The sequence below is a fragment of the Leptidea sinapis genome, chromosome 9, assembly GCF_905404315.1.
Source record: "Leptidea sinapis chromosome 9, ilLepSina1.1, whole genome shotgun sequence".
NCBI lineage: Eukaryota > Metazoa > Arthropoda > Insecta > Lepidoptera > Pieridae > Leptidea > Leptidea sinapis.
The window spans coordinates 10,101,410-10,123,200 of NC_066273.1; the positions used below are offsets into that span (position 1 = coordinate 10,101,410).

The 21,791-nt window shown below is 35.7% G+C and overlaps 1 protein-coding gene across 1 annotated transcript in view; it reads left to right on the forward strand.

Moving 5' to 3' along the window:
- LOC126966234 (facilitated trehalose transporter Tret1-like) overlaps positions 1-20,899 on the forward strand; it is a 74,366-nt gene extending 53,467 nt beyond the window's left edge. The window contains exons 4-7 of the mRNA XM_050810194.1: positions 7,876-8,080; positions 12,340-12,606; positions 15,477-15,698; positions 16,578-20,899. Coding sequence (XP_050666151.1) covers positions 7,876-8,080; positions 12,340-12,606; positions 15,477-15,698; positions 16,578-17,108 — 1,225 coding nt within the window. The 3' untranslated portion in view covers positions 17,109-20,899. The remainder of the gene's footprint in view (positions 1-7,875; positions 8,081-12,339; positions 12,607-15,476; positions 15,699-16,577) is intronic.
- The last annotated feature ends 892 nt before the right edge of the window (positions 20,900-21,791 follow it).

Below are 21,791 nucleotides of genomic sequence, written 5' to 3' on the forward strand. Positions count from 1 at the left end.
AATTAGTTTCTGAACGCTCGCGAGAGGCGCTTCAAATAGGCACAAAAAATTTGCTGTCAAACATATGGAACAGCCTGTCGAGTGGTATTTATACAGGTCAGTGAACTGGCCTCACATCGACAACGCTGTGGTCAACCCTCAAGTCATTACCGCGGAGCATCAGATTTGATGTTCTAGTAACACTTAAACTTCGACCGACAGCTTCGATCGAGTCGAGATTCAGTTTTATTGAAATACTTTTATTCAATTAGTTACCATAATTTTGTATCCCTGAGCACTGGTGGCATTTATAACTTGACTCATAGTCATGACACGTTCCTAGCTGTACGAGTAGCTAACAATCTCAACCAGCTTTAGCTAAAAATCTCAACAAGCAATTTCACAATCTCACCCAGCAATAGCTAACATTCTGAACCAGCAATAGCTGACATTGTTAGCTATTGCTAGATGACATTGTTAGCTATTGCTGGTTGACATTGTAAGCTATTGCTGGATGACATTGTTAGCTATTGCTGGATGACATTGTTAGCTATTGCTGGATGACATTGTTAGCTATTGCTGGTTGACATTGTAAGCTATTGCTGGATGACATTGTTAGCTATTGCTGGATGACATTGTAAGCTATTGCTGGATGACATTGTTAGCTATTGCTGGATGACATTGTTAGCTATTGCTGGATGACATTGTTAGCTATTGCTGGTTGACATTGTAAGCTATTGCTGGATGACATTGTTAGCTATTGCTGGATGACATTGTTAGCTATTGCTGGATGACATTGTTAGCTATTGCTGGATGACATTGTTAGCTATTGCTGGATGACATTGTTAGCTATTGCTGGTTGACATTGTAAGCTATTGCTGGATGACATTGTTAGCTATTGCTGGATGACATTGTTAGCTATTGCTGGATGACATTGTTAGCTATTGCTGGATGACATTGTTAGCTATTGCTGGTTGACATTGTAAGCTATTGCTGGTTGAGACTCGTATTGAAGGTGGAATGCTAAATTTAACACATACTACACGGCCACATTATCTCTGGACCTCGCTGGAACGTGAGGTCCTCCCCGTTTCCCTTTCAACCCTTCGCGCTCGTCCTGTAGCGTCAGTACGGTTTGCAGTTTCATTGATATTTTCGTGCTATCACTGCTTTGTTTTTGAAGTTTTTACTGTTACGTTTTGCCTTTTGTTGTTAATAGTTCTGTAGGTTATATTGTTGTCTATGTGGCTATATAGTACTGTTTGTATAATAGTGTTTTTTATTCAACCCATATTCTTTTAATAAATTTTCATCATAATATTAAAAATATGTGTCACAACACAACACCAATCAATCTAATTTACATCAATGAATAATACTGAAAAAAACTACTTACTACCTACTACAAACTTATCGTTGTTTATTTAATAATAATAATATCCTACTGATGATTGTTTTGTACACCGTAACAAAGCGACGATGTGACGTCATCGGCGTCAGGTCTAGAGATTATGTAACCGGTTAGTATTTGATTGAAGTTGGGTGCAGAATTAATATATAATATATTACTAGCTGACCCAGCAAACGTTGTATTGCCGATATTAAAATCGCGATCCAAAAGTAACTATTGATCGTAGATAGGTGAAAATTTGAAGTTATATGTATTTTTTAATGCTGACTCATAATCAAACAAATTTAAAAAAAATGACAAAAAATTAAAAAAAAAATTGGCGTGGACCACCCTTAACATTTAGGGAGATGAAAAATAGATGTTGTCGGATTCTCAGAACTATCCAATAGGCACTCAAAATTTCAAGATCAAGCCGTTTCGAAGGTGTTTAACTACAAACACCGCGACATGAGAATTTTATATATTAGATTGTACGTTAAGTTTTCTTACGGAAAGTTATTTATTGGTGTAAACAATATCAGGTAGAACATTGTTTACTTGGCCATATGTTAGGTGGTTTCTTTTTACTTTGAATATGAGTGAAATGTTATCCGCTGGTTATTATTTTTTTGTAATATAAGGCATCAATATAAATTAGGGTGAGGATGGTCAAAGGATGAGGAAATTATGAGAGGGCTATGCTTGGAGTTTCCCTGCGAGATTGAATCAGAAATGAGAAGATCCGTAGGAGAACCAAAGTTACCGTCTTGGCCCAGATTATTGCGAAACTGAAGTAGCAGTAGGCAGGGCACATAGCTCGACGGACAGATGGCCGTTGAGGCGGTAAAGTCCTCGAATGGCGACCACATAACGGAAGACTTAGTGTTGGTAGGCCCCCCACAAGATGGACCGACGATCTGGTCAAGACGACATTGTCCAGCAGTGGACGTCTTCCGGCTAAAATGATGATAGTCAAAGAATCGACACAAATTGTAATAATGAGAGGAGTCCTACAAGATCCCCAGAAGCCCCACTAACCGTAACTTAGTTATGTGAGCACTAACAAAGAGAAATCCATTATTTTTGTCTGAATTAATTTATTTCTGTACTTCTGAAGTTTACTTCAACGCCCCTGTGATTATATCACTTATAACTGCGTCGAAATATCAGAAAACTCAGAAATACTCGTAAAGTGACTCACGCAAACTAGACAAATCATTATTAGTAACACTTAAGTACTTAACAATTTAAAAACCATGACCGTTTTAACGTTACTAGTTAAATTTTTAGTGCCATTCTTTAGGACTAATTATTGTAAGAATAGATTTCTTATCAGAGCTTGCAGAAGACACAATGACTGTTATAACCACATAGACATATTTCGAACTAATAAGTACGATTTTGTATCTTTTGTTAAAAAAATTGGTATATTTATGTATGGTATGGTATGTAAAGGTTATATTTGTATCAGTGAATTTATTGGCTCTTTAAACTATTGTATTTTTTGTAATTATTTTTAATAAGTCTTAAAACTTCACTATGGATAAGGGAATAAGGGATTGCTTGTAACTAATTCTAGTAGGCTTCATAAGATACATAATAGGTTTAAGGGTAAATGTATATACTTCTATAATAAAGTCCCAGCCACTGTACAGGCATTATCTATAAAAAAAAAAATGTTTTATAAAAAAACGGCTCTGTCGTAAATCCTATTACTTCACTGCTGAATATCTAAATGATCGGACAGCCTGGGACTAGATTGTGATTATTTTATAGCGATAGAAATAACTGTACAATATTGTATATTTTTATTGAAAAGAGCGTAAAAAAGAATGCTGGGAGAGTTTCTTGCGCCGCTTCTTCTCTCTCAGAGCGCCATTTGTTTCCGAAGCGGTAGTAGTATCTAGTAGTTATGAGAAATGACATCAAAAATAATTCTAAAGGAATCAATTTTGAGAAAATAAATGCCTTTAAGTAAGCATCGTTAGGAACTATTTTGGCTAGTGTAATATTTATCGTTTATACCTTTATGTAATATAAATAGCTGTAAGTTTCTTTATACAAATAAATAAATGGCCTAACGAACAGTACCTACGTAAACATACAGAACAATAAAACAAACAGTATTGGAATTGCATAATACTGCTCATTCAACACAAACGTCTTCAGGCCAATCAAAATTTTATTGCAGTTGATGATTCAAGGCTTACAACTATTGCCATATAGAGCGTCCCACACGCACGGAAAATACATAAATAAAATGATGCTTTTAGGTTTATTGTGGAACATTTACCAAACTGGGTATTATTTCGAAAAGTTTTATTGTATTAACTGCTGGTAGACCTTAATCCAAATAAATAATACGCTCGTTTGTCCTCCTTTTCCATAAAAAATATTAAGCGACCGCTTGTATTAAAGTATATATTTTTTGTTTCATCAAATTTGGTTGGTGCGATTAGAAGGCAGTTCCACCTTCGCACGACACGCCACAAGTTAGGATATCATCCCCACCATCTGGATGTGTGGCGGTCCTCCACAGTGCGGTTTTCAAGGAGCTTTCTTCCACGTACTACAAAGCTGTGGAATGGGCTTCCTTATGCGGTGTTTCCGCGACGATACGACATGGGTACCTTCAAAAAAAGCGCATACTCCTTCCTTAAAGGCCGGCAACGCTCCTGTGATTCCTCTGGTGTTGCAAGAGATTGTGGGTGGCGGTGATCACTTAACACCAGGTGACCCGTACGCTCGTTTGTCCTCCTATTCCCTAAAAAAAATATGCAGCAGAGATTGCAAATCTTTATATGATTACTAGTGGATCCGACAGACGCTGCCCTGTACACACTTCTTAAATTTGAAAAATCGGTCCAGCCGTTAGGAGGAGTTAACTAATATACACATGAACTATATATATTAAGATGTAATTCTTGTGTGTATGTCACTAAACACCTCCTAAACGGCTGGAACGATTTCAATAAGTTTTTTTAAACGTCTTCAAATGGATTCAAGAACGGTTTGCATACACAATGGAACTCCTCCTAAACGGTTTTGATGAAATTTTTTGTGTGTGTTCCAGTGAATTCGATTATGGATTACATTCACAATTCATTCCACTGGAATGTTTATTTAATTAATATTTTATTGGTAAATTGTTGTTGATCTTGGATTTTTTTACATTAGATCTCATTGTCGAATATTGAAAACTATTAATATTTCAATGTGTCCCGATTGTAGGCGATTAGATTTAGAAAACACGTAGTTATTGAAATATTACATTAAGATGTAATTAGGTTGTGTGTAAAAGGTTTTGAGGTGTACGTAAAAGCTATATAGATTGCAAGTACATACTTAATGGGGTTTTGAAGTGAGTATTTTACATATATTTCCATAAATATATGGTTTTGGATAAGAATTCACTTCACCTTCTTGGAGCTCCATTTTTTTTATGATAATAAGGGGCGAGACGAGCAGGACATTCAGGTGATGGTAATTGATACGTCCTGCCCATTATAATGCAGTGCCACTCAGGATTCTTGAACAACCCAAAAATTCTGAGCGGCAGTACAATTGCGCTCGTCACCTTGAAACATAAGATGTTAAGTTAAATTTATTTGTATATTTAATAACAGAAAAATTTTCATTATTTTCCAAACTGTTACAGTTTATTCAATAAGTTTCAAATCTTCCATATATATAATGAAAATGGTCTTTGTTTGAGGCTCTTTCACGCCTAAACCACTGATCGTATCGACATGAAACTACCACCATTCGATGTGAAATTTATCCTAGATGGTTTACGGATCATTTTTCGAATTCCAACGTTCCTTCATTAATTTATTTCCTTTTAAAATTCGCCCAGCGAAGCGGGCGGGAACGCCTAGTTTTCATATATAAGACGTGTGAAAAAACAACGTGTTTTTTCGACCAATTTCCTTGCCACATTACATCTATCCACACCTTGACGTCCAGAAAAGATTATTTTTAATGTTATTATTGTCTTTGTTAGCAGAATATGTACATAATTGTTATTAAAATATATTTTATGTACCTCACAGCTTATTTGACTTGATATAGGTACACTTATATTATCCTGTAAGCGCGTTATAAATAAAAAAAATCTGTTTCGGAGAAAACTGCTTTTTTGACATGTCGAGAGTAGAACACTACCTCAATGCTTCGCATATGAGGCGTGCAAAACATAATTGTGTCGCTAGTATGAACTAGTAAAAGATTTCAATGCCCCCTTAGTTTTGTGCTTATCATATAATAATATATTCATACAGATGCCAGCTCAATTCAATGTACCTGAAGCCAGCTTTCGCAACCGAACGATAAAAATCGTACATGTACGATAATTTAATAGCTTCGTACGCTGTACGATGTTACACTACTATCGTACGCAGATTATACGATAATTTCCATTATGTATGATGCAAATTTTTAAAATTGTAGTGATAGTCATAGCCGATTAACAATGAAGGTGATTTTTGCAGACAGCGCCATCTCTTGGCTCATTTCTTTCTTAGGACATTAGACATTCGGCTGCCGAGTGCTGCTTCATGGCACAATTCTTTTATTGGTTGCTAGCATGTTGCTATAGGTAGGGTAGGGAGGGGGAATGGCGTTCACTTAAGGAAAATATGGGGTTTTTTTTCAAATTAATTATTATAAATCAAATTAAGCAAAGTAACAAAATTTTAATTATCGAGTAATAACCAATTTAACAACAAAAGCATCTTTAACCTACTATCAGTAGAAAAACATTAAAAAAAAAAACATGTTTGAGCGGCATTGCCCCTGACTGTGGGTAATACCGCTCAGGGTAAGGGGGCTCAAACATTTTTTATCGAATTTAAAAAGAAATATATATTTTAATTTAAGAAATAGTTCTAAGATCAACCTTTTACAATGAAAAAGTCTACAATCACCAAAGTCTTCGATATCAAATCAACTTCAATTATTATAAAATAAAATAATAATAATAATTAGAGGAAGTTCAAATTTGAAATAGAAATATTTTATTTTAGACACATCAATCATAGAGATATCCCTCTGGCGATCCCACTCTGAACATATAGCATGACCCCACAGCCCGCAGATGGTGGTACAGCGATACTCGTTATTTTATTCCAAATTCTTCGCTAATAATAAATTTCTTTAAGTTTTATCATCCACCATAATTTTGACATTACTGTCATCGTCGCAATGATGCTCTTCAACTTTACTCTCTGAAGAACTTTCTTGTAAAGATTTTGTCTTGTAAGATCTTTGTTTAATATTATGTTAAGGGTGTGAACACTGCCTTATGCAAAACCTTGACAAAACGTGCGGCATACATGAGCGCTACTTGTGTAAATTGGTTTTGAAGCCAGTGTCACAATGAGATGTCTCTTTTTACTAGTTTACACTTACAACGTCACTTGAGTTATAATAATGAAGTGTCAATGTATCATAACTAATAGTAGTGTAGTTGTTTGCTGCACGCTATGTCCAATATAGAAAAATTACGATGTAAGCAATACTATGTGCATTGACTAATATATATTATACAGTGCGGTTTTCAAGTAGCTTTCTTCCACGTACTACAAAGGTGTGGAATGAACTTCCTTGTGCGGTGTTTCCGGGACGATACGACATGGGTACCTTCAAAAAAAGCGCGTACACCTTCATTAAAAGAGAGCAAGAGATTGTGGGCGGCGGTGATCACTTAACAACAGGTGACCCGTACGCTCGTTTGTCCTCCTCTTCCATAAAAAAAAATATAACACATACATATATTATGTATGATGTATTAAATGTATGCTTACCTAAGATTAAGATTGGTCTCCGCTGCGCTCCAAATAGATACCGCAGTCATAGTCGCAAAGTGCGGCAAATAATAGTATGCCCACAGCTCAAGTGGGCGTACTCGAGTCAGTCTCGAACAGTGTGTGTCGTTGTCGTGCCACATGTTCTGTTAAACTTTGATAATAATTGAAACTTTCTCAAATCAGCGACATTTTTGAGATTCCTTTGGTTCGAAAGAGAAACCCACGCAATACATTATTTTCCAAATATGTAAGCATCTTAGATTAAAGATTGATCTTCGCTGGGATCCAACTAGATACCGCACTACCTAAGAACAATAGCTTTTTTATTACGGAAACTATTAGATGCTTATGTGCGTCTTGCACTCAATGGCATCTTTAAAATTTTGTAACATAAGCTTTTTACATTTTACATTGAAATTAATAAAATACAAAATGCTTCCTGATGATATGCGATCTCAGTGTATTTTTTAATTCTTGTAGTATTATTTTAATATAGTTAGACTGGCTCGAGTACGCCCACTTGGGCGTACCATTAGTTGCCACAATTTGCGACTACGCCTGCGCGCTATTTGGAGCGCAGCGGAGACAAATCCTTAATCTATGTACCTACCCACATTATTTTTATTTACCATAATTGCTTTCATTAAAAACTATGATGTGTGTACATATTTTGATGAGTATTTAATGTTTCACAGCCAGCATACACTCGGCCGCAACACCGTTGGGCTCAATGATATCTGGGCCCATCATGGAGGCTATCGGCAGGAAGACCACGCTTCAGGCATCCACTGTACCTCTGGTGATAGGCTGGATCCTGATAGGAACGTCGGGCCATCACGCATTGCTGTTACTAGGCAGAGTTATTTGTGGGTTCGCGGTGGGCGTTCTGGCTGCTCCCTTACAGGTATCACAAACAAAGAGGATGTAAATAGTACGTTATAAGAGGTAGGACTGCCTAAGTAAAAATTGAAATTTAATTTAGTAGGAAACGTGCAGTCATTTGACATAAGTTTGAAATAGTATTAATTACATGACTATCGCTATTGGCCACGAAGTAGAATCCGGCTAAGTTTGAGAGCGAACAGTTTCTTGAAACGTAGTTCAGCTGATGGAAATTGCTTCGCCCTGTCCATTACAATGTAGTGCCGTTCAGGATTCTTGAAAAACACAAAAATTCTGAGTGGCTCAACAATTTCGCTCGTCACCTTGAGACATTACATCTTATGTCTCATTTGCCCAGTAATTTCGCTACGGCGCCCTTCAGACCGAAACACAGTAATGTTTACACATTACTGCTTCACGACAGAAATAGGCGCCGTTATGGTACCCATAACCAACTCAGCATCCTGTGCAAAGGAGTCTCCCTCTGGTGAATTATAGCCGTCATCTGTCAATCTGTCAATGAATGGACGTGTCATACAATAAAATTGAGTGAATCGTTTTTTTCTTAGAGTGTCAATAGGCTGATGACAAATGACAAGTTTAACAAGTGACGTAAGTCTCGTGGCATCAAGTGGAACTAAATATGACAGGTCGGCCATTGACCTATCTAGTGTGTTTTTAATTATGTCTAATAGCCTAAGATCCCACCAATCTATTCTGCATTTCAGCTGATTTAGCTAGCTACCGCTTTTTTTTTTTCAATTCCTTATATATTTTCCTTTAAAATTACATAAAATTAATTAAAAAACATTACTTGCTCAAGTGTGATTCTCGCTTTTCGACATCGAAAAGAATCGTTTATCGAAATCATGGCAATCTCTGCTTGCGGCCATTTTTTAACTGCCAACCATGGTTTATCGTAAATAGTAAATATAAAACTTCAATGTTGTATTAAAATTGAAAAAAAAATAAACAGTGAGACTGTAAATTATTAACAAAAATGTACCTGTTATTACGCCTTAATGTTGCGGCAATTTCCTTTAATTAGTTACAAGCTATGTAATTTTTACGTTATTTAGGTTAAAGTATTCTGTTTATTTAGTCTTTTTATGTAATAGAAGGACAAATGAGCATGCGGCTCACCTGGTGTTAAGTGGTCATCGCCGCCTACATTCTCTTGCAGCACCAGAGGAATCAAAGGAGCTTTGCCGGCTTTTAATGAAGGAGTACGCGCTTTTTTTGAAGGTAGCTATGTCGTATCGTCCCGGAAACACCGCACAAAGAAGCTAATTCCACAGCTTTGTGGTACGTGGAGGGAATATCAATATCTTATAAGGCTTTCATAATTAATAACGTAAAGTTTGACAACATTCTGTTCGCGTCAAGATTAATGTTATTTAAGTCTTACAAAATAAATTAGATGCAGAACATTAAAACTCACCTTTTTTCTTTGACCGTTTGCACCCATCGCTAGCTATTGAAATTCCATGTTGCTAAGAAACCGTGTTGAATTTATTACTACGGAAAACAAATTACTGTTTTACATATTCAAGAATTGAGAACGGAATATTTTGACATTTATTCGATTTTCCGGATCAGAGGAATAGACGAATATATTGTGTACGTATAGGATCGAAAAGCAAATTTCAGTCCAGGATACGATTAATTTATTAATTAAAAAAAAAAAATTGAAGATTTCATCGGTTTGTTTAATGGACAAATTCTATACCAATCGATAGTATGCAGTCCATAGTTAAGACGAAGAGTAAGCAGAAAACACGCAAACATGGTGTTTTTAGACAAGTTTTGTGGTGAAAGTATAGCATTTCGAGCTATGAACACTACTTAATCCTGTTACACATATCCTTAAGTCTTATTTGTAGGTTGCTAATGCTTGCTGTTCGTTATAGTTAACACTGCCGAGCCTTTCTGATCTACCACTTTTCTTTGAAGTTAAACAAGTTTTTGGCATGGCGTGACGCATTTTTTTGGTACTTCTCTCAGAAAAGTTATTCTTATAGCTTGTACTTTTTTGTGTAGGTTCATTTATTCAGATTAGTAGTGAATAACGAGAATTTTAAGCATAATTTTGAAAATATTGGCTTTCTTACATAGATGGCGGGCCGGCAGACGTGAACTTATATCACTAAAGGTCGCTGGCATTTAGTGTCGCCTTAATGCAAAAGGTTAGGTTGCCTATTTTTTTCCTGTCACAAGTCATGGGTTGGCAGTTATGAACAGGTCAATCGCTACCAGTAACTTGCACCGGTCTGGCTATTGTATGAAACTTAAATAAAAGTAAAGTTTATTTAATTACAAACACGGTGATTTAGGGTTGATGCGAAGAAATCAGTCCTGAATACCGGTTGCGGAATCTTTAAAGATTCAATACTGCTCCGAGTGAATATGTGTGACTGAGAGGTCACACATATTCTACGGCTACACAGCCTACCAACTATCCCATGCGTTAGAAGAGGATACAGCATAGCACCTGTTCGTAGTCTAAACGGCCGTTAATGAAAGAGCATGCTATCTGCTCTTGAAAAAAAAGGGATAGCGATAGACTCTGCGCATCATTTTGGAGTAGTTTAATATTGAAATAGAGTATTAGTTTTTAATTTCTTTTTATCAATTAATTATATAGAATTTGTCCATTAAACAAACCGGTGAAATATTAAAAAAAAAAAATTAATAATTAAACGTATCCTTAAATTTGCTAGGCCATATGCAATATATTTATTGACATATTAAATTTCATAAAAAATATGTTTCATCCAGTAACCAGCTGGGTGAAGGTCGTTCTATACCGGGATCTTAAACTGTAATGTTCGGGTGGTCAGTGGGGTCTTGAAATGACAACAGCGAAGTTACGACGAAATAAAGAGTTTATTAAATAAGATTAAAATGCACTTACTACTCCTACACTAACTCTCAATAACTTATTGAATTAACTTCAGTTACTAGAGCGTATCGGGCACAACTCGAGGAACCATGAGCTATGGAGGACTAAGAGGAACTGACGTTACGGCCGGGCGGAGGACCTTATATCTCAAAATAATCTAAACATCATTTAGCTGGAATGTTAATCTAAATAAACCATAATTTATAACTTAATATAAACATCATTTAACCTGAATAGTAATCTAAATAAATAATAACATGAACTTCGATTTGGTGACCAATTTACTAAGAATGTCAATCTAAACAATGATTTCCCATAGTCGTCATCAAATGGCTATAGAGCCATGAATATATATATATATTTATTCACCATAGGGTGAATATATTTCAATATCAAAAGTTAATAATATACAAAAATTACAAAACTATAAAGGTAAACGAATCAAACGAGTTTGTAAAAAAAACTTGTTTGAATGAAAATATTGTAAGTCGCAATTCGATATTTGTTTTTTTTTTTATTCACGAACAGCATACAAAAATTACCTTTCCAATAATTTAAAACTGTATTTTTTCATTTCTCTGACATTCTGATATACATTATCATGTCATTACAAAACTAAGTCCTCCGCAGCGTCTGTCTGTCTGTTCGCGATAAACTCAAATACTACTGCACCGATTTTCATGCTGTTTTCACCAAAGGATAGCGCGATTCTCGAGGAATGTTTTAGTATTAGTTTTTGTATACATTTTGTTCGAGTTCCTAATTGTTATACAGTTTAGGAGAGCTTAGTTATGTTTTTGAAATAATCTGCAAGCCACGTGACATAACGTTTTTTTGTTGTTTCAGACATTTTAATGAGAAAAAATCCGAAATAATTATTATATTAATATCTTTTTTTTAAGGAATAGGAGGACAAACGTGCGTACAGGTCACCTGGTGTTAAGTGATCACCGCCGCCCACATTCTCTTGCAACACCAGAGGAATCACAGGAGCGTTGCCGGCCTTAATATCGTTTCTTGTCTCGCATTTTTAAATTTAGACCGATAATTGTTGTTTTCAAATTGATAAAAATAACCAGTGTTTAATTGTTTTTTATAAATCAGAAAAAAAAATGATTGAAATTGATACTTTTTTTTAACAAGTTGCAATTTTGGATTTTTAAATAATATCTGAAATATCTGATAACTCAAAATGGTTTACTTTCGCATCATGCATATGGGGTTATAATTACCGTAAATACAAAATCACCCTCATTCACCTCCTAACGGAAATACGTCGAATTACCAATAACCCTGTATGTATATTCGTTTTATTTTCTGATCACGCGCACTATAATATTTAATTGATGGATATCACAATGGTTAAATTGTATCTTCAGGTTTATTTAGGAGAAATTGCCGAACCAAGGATGAGAGGCCTACTGATTGGGGCTCCGTTTGTGGCCTATTCGATGGGTGTGCTATACGTGTACGCTCTGGGAGGGGCGCTTCCCTGGAGGACGGTGGCCTATCTGTCCATACTGCTGCCATTCTTTGCGGTCGCGGCATTATTCTTTTCGCCAGAGAGTCCCACCTGGTTGGCTAGAAGAGGCAGATTTCACGAAGCGATGGCTGCTATGTCCATGTTAAGGGGGAATTCTGACACAGTAAGTACCATAAGTATATCATTTAGCACAGTCAACATTTATGCTATTGTAGAAACACACATTCATGTACCTACACATGTTGTTCACTCTTAAAATATTTCATAGAGATACTGAAGTGAGGTCACTATCTAAATAGCAGCGTCATGGGGTTCTCAAATGTTCATTTATCAGAGTACAGTTTAGATTGCGCTTACTTTGCCAACTAAAGGCAAAACCTTAAGGCTAACCTGTCAAAAAATATATTACGCCTCCTTGGAAGTGTCTCCGTATTGACATGACAACTTCGCCTAAAGTGCGTCATTTACTACGTAAAAACATGCTGGTGTTACTGAATGAAAAATCTATGAAATATGTGTTAGTATTTTTAAGGACTGTCAAAAGGAAAATCGCCAGTTGCTATTATTTCTTTTTTGGAATGTCACAGTTAGGATCCTTGGTGCCTAGTTCCTCAACCCAGGTTCGATCGAACCAGGGCTGTGATCTGCCACTGATCGATAATCCAGAACTTAGTATAAAAATATCCTTGCATTGTGGTATCGGCTACCTACTACAATAGAATCATCTAAATGGTAATATCTCTGTCCCAAGGGTTCGTTGCAGAAAAGGAAAGAATATTTCAATTTGCTGACTTAATATAGCATGCCGCTGTTCTGCGATTTGGGTGTCTGATAGGTTTAGTTACACTCCTGATCATCATCATCAAATGGTCAGAAGAACGGACGTCACAGAGACCTGGTTACTATCGGGATCTTGGATGTGAATTCGGCGTTGGTGACTTAAACAATTGTGACACACAATATATCTTTGAAAAATTATTATGAAATCGAAGGCACCATACTATTTTTTCCGTTTTTTGAATGAATTAATGAAGGGTCGAATTTTGAGGTTAAGAAAATACGTTACAGGTACATAGTTTAACCTGATATTTTATTTTAGTTGATAGGTCTGTCGGTGAAGGATTTCCGCACATTCGTAACAGTTCTAACAGGCTTGGACTGATGATAATAATGAATAATAATGATGGGTCAGCGTAACTCGAGAAATCATTAAAAAAATTAAAGCAATCATAAGAAGGCCACAGCAACTCCCATATATCATACCAGTAGCAGAATTTTATCCCAGAGAGACTGAGCAGGTCGTGTCCTAACTCCTACGTAACAATTGTAAACGCCTTAAGTGATTTGTTTTGACAACTGATGTCATCTGATAGATAATTCGAGCAATCGTGTTTTATGAGCTCAATAAGAGAGCGGTCGACAATTAGAAGTGTTCTCGAACAATTCAAATGATGATTCATGGTTATATGAGCTTCTTGTTTACATATCCATAAAGGTACTTAAAGTAATCAGTAAACAGGAGGCCATTTTTGAAAGTCGAGCGCTCGGAATCATTTTCAAGTAGTTGAACAATCACACGCGCCACGTTTTCGCTATTTCTTATCTGTGGTATTCTTATATTTAATTTTACAGTACGTATAAAATTATTGTATTATATATTTTTTTTAACCTACCCACAAATATGTACAAATAAAAGTATCATTTGAATTGGTATTTTTAGTTAGTGATAACGAAGTAATTTGAGTATAACCAGTAAATATATGGGGTTATAGTTTAAATGATACCATTTAATTGATCTCGTATTGAAGTCTTGTTCAAGAATGTAGACGTAGTACCTTTTTTGTAGATGTATTTTAGCTTCTTGGAATTCTCACAGTTGGAAGTATTTTAGTTTGATAAAATTATTTTCAGAAATACGGCTATAAGCATACCTCGTAAACGCAAAATCAAACTTGATCACAACAAAAATTCAAAAGAATTATTTACGCAGTCACAGATTACCACGTTCACATAAAACGACAGAAAAGGTTACTACAGAACGAAAGAGACGGAGTAACTTTTAGTCGGCTCAAAACGTTCTCTTAGTCGTGTAGTCGTCGTAGTGACTTAATCTCCGGCTATTGCAAGCTGTATGGGCAAGTAGTCAAAATTGATATTAGTGAATCCAGTCTGTAGATTCTGTTGTGGAGCCATACCGACTTTAAAAACATCCTGGAGCGTGAGGCCATTGATAGAGGCTGGAGTGGAGTATTTAAAATGCCTGTACTTAGGACAGACCCAACTAGAATCCTCTGGGGATCCTACGCCTCTAAAGTGTCGAGGATATGTAAACTCCGGCAAAGTTAAAGCAACCTGTTCGTAATTAACAGCGCCCATGTCCACACCTTCAAAGGTATGGGGTAGCTGAGGGCCTGCGCTCAAGTGGTAAGCTTCGGGCACAATAGATCCTCGGATTATATAGTGCTTCACCTCCAAAAAAACTGTCCCTAAAGAAATATTATAAGTATGTATACGGAATGTAGGAGTGCAGTAATCTTATATCTTTAAACCAGCAATTCTTGTATATATTATATAATCTGAATCTCGGAAACGGCTCCAACGATTTTCATAAAATTTAGTATACAGGGGATTAAGGGGGCGATAAAACGATCTAGCTAGGTGTCAATTTTAAAAAATGTAGTTTTATACGTGTTGTTATGAGAAAAGTAAACTACGGGGCGTTGCGGAAAGCAAAAGAATGCAGATATCTCCAGTCCTATTACTTTCTCATTTTTTTTTCAAGTTTTGTACTTTCCTAAAAAACTGAGCAAGGCTCGGTCGTCCAGATACTATAATATAAGAAGACAAAAAAGATATAATATATGTTTCATTACTGAAGTGGCAGTGGGCAGGGCACATAGTTCGACGGACAGATGGCCGTTGGGGCAGTAAAGTCCTCGAATGGCGACCACGTACCAAAAGACGCAGTGCTGGTAGGCCCCCCACAAGATGGATGTAATGTTTCATTTGTAACATTACTATCGTTCATTCCAGGCGCAACGTGAGCTGCACGAGTTAATATCAGCCAGGGAGAAAGAGAAGGCGCGTGGCGAAGAGAATCTACGTTTCTTCTCAACAGTGCTAAGGCCGCCGGTGTTGAAGCCTCTCTTACTGATCAACGCTTTTAACATGCTGCAGATTATATCCGGCACTTATGTCGTTATATTTTATGCAGTGGACATTGTCGAAGATTCCGGCGGGGACATGAAACCTCATGTGAGTACTTATTTTTGCCATCTAGATCATAGGTATCGCCACTTAGATCATTTATACGTGTAAATAGACTATGACAGCTGTGAAAATATCGAAAAAAAAATGCAAAAATAAAATAAGTTTAGAACTAATCTCTATTTTGAGCAATGCACGCACAATAACACAAAGTGTCACACAAATTACGAGTGTAAGACGTAGCTTGTCACGCACACTAAACTAATATTCCTGGCCTGTTTTTATCGGTTGTCTAACAGCAAGAGACTATCTAGACGTATATATTATCTAAGTGTCGCAATATAATTCCACCGCACCGCATGTATAGGTATATGTAGATATATATATATAATACAGCGATATAATTTCTTAAGGTATATTTTTTTTAAATATATATTAATTATAATTAAATATGTTAAATATATGTAAAAACACGAAAGCAACGGATGCCCTAGTATACGCACAATCCTTGAAATGGAAATGGGCAATACATGTGGCACGTCTACAAGACCAAAGATGGACCAAAAAGGTGACTGTATGGAAAGGACCTCAAGGGGTACGTAAAAGAGGCAGACCTTATGCTAGATGGGAAGACGAAATTTATACAGTCGGCTGGCAGTAATTGGTTTCAGCTAGCACAAACCACACAACTGGCAATCCTTGGAGGAGGCCTTCGCCTATAGAGGAGTTCTTGCAAATTTAAACTAAAACAAAAAAAAAATACTTTAAGTACTAACAAATTAGTTTTACAAAAGTTACTAACCCTAGCAATTAAAAATTTGTAACTCCTCATTGCTAGAAATATATGGCTTTTTTATTTATTTATAAACGAAGCGAAGTCAACGACGGTTAGACATGAGGGTCATAATAAATATAATTGTGTTCCAGTTGGCTGCAAACGCCACTGCACTTGTCCGCCTCGCAGTGACCGTGGTGGCTTGTGTGCTGCTTCTGAAGGTCACCCGGAGGGCCTTGGTCCTCGTATCCGGAGCCGGGACCGCTCTCTGCACTCTCGCACTAGCCTTCATCCTCACCCAAGGACCAGGCACAGGATACACCATCCCAGTACTGATCCTCGGCTACGTCGCGTTCAATACACTTGGTTTCTTCCTTTTACCGGGCCTAATGATCGGCGAACTATTGCCAACAAAAGTGCGCGGTCTTTGCGGCGGATATATCTTCTGTCTATTCAATACCGTCCTCTTCGGGTACACTAAGCTGTACCCAATTATGAAGAGCAGTATTGGTATTGCGGGAATATTTGGGTTGTTCGGAGGTTCGGCATTGTTAGCCACTGTGATTCTGTTCCTGTTACTTCCAGAGACGAAAGGCAAGTCTTTGATTCAGATAGAGCAGTATTACCAGAAGGATAACATTCTGTGGATGACGCGGAAAAAAATTGACAGCGCGAGTATTTAGTGACATTATTATTATGTGGGTACTTTAAAAAAGTGGTACTTAAATATTTACATAGCTTCATTACGAATTGGTAGTTGATCTCGCACACAGAGTGTCCGGTGTCGAAGTAACTGTCACCTGAGCTCCGTATTCCAGAAGGTATCTCAATACCTACGTAGGCAAAAGCGTATTTATTCATTTAGTTCAATACAATACTTATGAATGTAAAAATTTTTGCTTTTAGCCATTTACTGCCAATTGAGAATAACTCTTTCGCTTATATATTCACAACTTCATTTTTTTACATTTTTGAAGTGAAAACTTCTTTATCATCGTTGTGATTTGAAAGTCGGTGAAACGAAAAAGCGACAATTTAATAGAAGGGGAGAAAATAGGAAGCATTATACAGTATTTTGGTACCAGGCGATCAAAGTTGAAGAAGAGATTGTCTTATTTATAACGCGAGTATACCTTACTATATTCTGACGTCATGCGCACGACATGAGTCATCCTAGCAACATGTACCAGGACTTCATATGCAGTTTAGAGATTCATGCACAATGCAGGTTTCACTTTTACTAAGAACGATTTTTACGACGCGATGCAGTAAAAATATTTAAATTCCTTAAAAATATCCATATTCATGTGCTTTATCGTGGAAACGTAACAAGCAAAACGCCCTCTTAGGTTCGTATTGAGCCGCGTTCTGGAATACGAGCCAAGAATATTGTTACAATGCCAATATAACGTAGAACGTTTAACCCTTAACAGACAAATGAATATTATTTTACAGATATCGGAGGTAGGCTAATTTAATAGGATCCGGTTTATCTTTAAACGAATCCTAAAATTTCGCAAAGCATTTCCATTACATAGGTATATTATTATGTAGATTTTTACTGAATTTTTCATGAACATAGGAATTTAAATAGGTAATAGATGTGCTAATTGTTTGCGGTACAACTGTCGTCTACCTATAGTATGAACAAACATTACTATGAACGGTTGCAACGCCCAGGATATTGGGGGGCGTAAACAAAATGGCGGCAATATGAAAAAATTAAGAATCTCATATTACAAAGGTTGTCAAAATATATTTTATTAAACTAACAGCAGATTAGTTTAAAAAAATACCACATAATCATTACTTATTCGCTGGTGGTTTCTAAGTCATCTGCGAGGTGACATGCTTAACGCAGCTGTATCACTTGTAAGTGATCATCTTATTTAGATTCCTATGTTTTTATATTTGTATCACTAATTGTATATTTAATTGTTACAAAGTTTATTCTGAATATAATATGCATGTGATGATACAAAAATATTTACAAAGTCGATTTGTATTTACTTATTATTATTATTACTGTTATGAAATAATATTTATACTTATTATATTTTTTGAGAAAGTATAAAAATTTAAATAAAATATTATTGTTTTGAAATCATTACCTATTGGGAGGCTCCTTAGGCCAGGATGCCGGCTAGATTATGGGTACCACACATAATATGGCGGTGCTGCTATAATAAAAATGTATAACTAAAAAATACTCTTGCAGTCGTCCAGATGAAATCAGTTTTTATGAATTTAATATTTTATTTGTATGTGTATATAATTAAATACAATAAAATGCTTACTCAAAAATATAGGTTTAGTAGCATTCCACGAAGAATATATTAATTTACTTGTATTTTATTTTATTTAATGATAATAAATAATTGAAAATTCTAATTTCATTGTATTAAAATGGTGCATTTTTCATAAAAAAAAATCCATTTATGGCTGACAGGCACTTAAATTTTAATATAACAAAATAAATAAACAAGAGAGTGGGACTAAACTGGATGAGAGATAAACACAAAAAATATTAATTAAGTTATATGTTACATGTCTTGACATTGGAACAATGACTTATATCTCTTGTATAATCCCACTTATTTATTGAATCGTCGTGCCCGGTTCAAACAGTTTTTTTTTGTATACCTGGACATCCTACAGCCGTTTAAGCGGCAAAAAACTCAAAAATGAAATGAATGGGACGCTAAAATTAAGATCTGTCGACTATTCATGATGACATACGAGTAACATTGGCACTGACCTCTACTATATACTACTGGACTGGCGGCTAACAAAAGCCTTTTGTGCCTGTTTAATATTCGCCATTTTGGCGCTGTTGGCCATGTAGCGAGAGTCTGTGGAACTAAAACTAGTGATGACAACCGCAACTAAACAAACATAGATAGGAAAACTATTAACAAAATAATGTATACTTTATTACGTTGATTCCTGAAGTATAAATAACACGAACCGAAATTAATTCAAAATGCAAAATACTTCAGAGTATTATACGTTTCTCTCGCATCCATTTGTATTATACGTCAAAATTAGTTCTCTGGACGCTCGCGAGTGGCGCTTCAAATAGGCACAAAAAATTTGCTGTCAAACATATGGAACAGCTTGTCTAGTGGTACAGGTCAGTGAACATTGGCATTAATCGAGTTTTTCGAAAAAAAATATAATGATTGGGAATGTCATAGAAAAAATACCTACTGTAGAGGTACCCTACCCCTACATACTACCCTTGTTACATTAATGAAAATGACGCATCAAGTAGATCACCAAGCTTATCTACCCATAACTGTGACAATATGGATTGATTAGTAACACATTTTAAAACGGCTGAAGTCGTAGCGTAAAATGATACGACTATTTATATCGCATTCCTTGAGACAAGATAGAATTTTTCGTGTGCCTGTAATTAAGCGTAGGTAAGTAAAGACTATTACGCTGACAGATCTATTACGCACTGTCGGCTAGATCGCCGTCGAATGTGACTTTCTATGGTTTAAATAGGTGTCTACACACTTGCTCGTTGCAACTCGGAGACCCGCCGGGCAATGGCGACCGCAAAAGCGACTGCCTCTGCAAAGCATTCACTCTGTCTAGAATCTAGAGGACATCTAGAGTCTAGACTCTAGCGGCCTTACAAATAAAATTGGCATAAAGTTATAACTAATCATAAACCAAGAATATGTAAAATGTTTACAAATAGACATTTTGATTACGAATGGTTTGTTCGGACGTATAACATTTCCAGCGTTTATTTGCAAGGCAGCTTGTAATTAGGAAAACTTCAGAAATATCATTGTATTGACAGTGTTGTCAACGGTAAACATTTTGAATTTTCTTTGTTTATCATCAGTTATAAACTTTATAACAAGTTTATTTGTAAGGCCGTTAATGTTTCTCTAGCATCGCGTACAAAAATGGCTCCAGGTTTCGAAACGGTTAACTTAATATAGTAATAAAAATACGAAAAGCTATTCCAAATTTATTGAGCAGCTGTTATTCCTATGGGGATTTAAATAAGAAATAGTAAGAAGAATTACTTCTTCTGGAGAATTACCAGATAAAGAAAAAAGATCGAGTCATTCGGCTTGGTCTCCTGTTTTGGTCACCGGCGACCATTCGGCAGTTCGTAATAGCTCTTATGTATGGTTGCGAGTTTATTAAGCATTAATTTAATAGGTACTATTTCTTTACTTAAACAAACATCAGCTCTTAAAACTGTTTTCTTTATCCAAATGTTAAATATTTTTATTTGTCGAGCTGTGTTATATTATATTTATTACCTCTGTTTATAAATCGTTTAGGAACTATGTATTAATCCGCGTGAGATAAATCTGTGATTTTAAATGACGATACGAATACATACCTTATAGTTAAATATTTTTATAGTGTACAAACACCTACTTATAATAGAAGTTATTTTATAATATTATGAATGTGATAAAAATAAATAACTCGAATATTATTGTGTTGTTTATTTGAGTTTAAAATAATTATTTGAGGTTCGTAACATTTATTTTAATATAGGCAATGGCTAACTATGTGTAGAAAAGTGTTCTAAAGGTAATCCATGATTACTTCAGCCAACATAGGGCTCATGGGTCATTCTTTTATTTGTATTCTATAAAATCCTCCTCGCGTCGCACAAACGATTCTATGTATGGAGGACCGTTGGTCATAAATAGAATTTTCAAATTTGAAGGTAGGATGATAAAACTATTTTTCTAACGTAATAAGGATCCAACTTTTTACACACAAGCAAGAAAAGTTCCATAGTCGTGATAGAATTATTTAAATAACGTGTCAAACTTTAACGTTTAAAGAAAAATTTCGTACACAGTTGCAGCGTAATGTTCTGCTTACAGTGATTGCATTCCTATTAATCATGGATGTTGTTGAAGGTATGCAGTTTTATAAACTAATTTAAAATTGTAAATTATTGTCATGGTTTCTTTAGGGATACGCAATAAAAAGGCTTTAATGTGAATTTCAATATTTTGACTTTGGAGGTCATTAAGTGTTACAAGAGCATTTTGCAGTGAATTTGATTATATTGCCAGTAATGACCAGACTGTCTTATATCCAAATCAATGTACGAAAGCTACTGCAAAATGCTCTCTGGTTAATTATGAAAATATTTTTAGATCAATCTTGAGGTATCAAAAATGTATATTTATCAATTTCTACTTTTATAATCATGTAGAGCAATGAAAAAATCAAAAGAAACCACAACACAAATAGAAGACAAAAAAAGATACGAACGTGGGTAATTCGGCCAGGCGTTTTTTTGCTGACCCATAAAAGGTTTCGTCACAGATGTAGATGAAAACCTCATTAATCGTTTCTTCATTATTTTA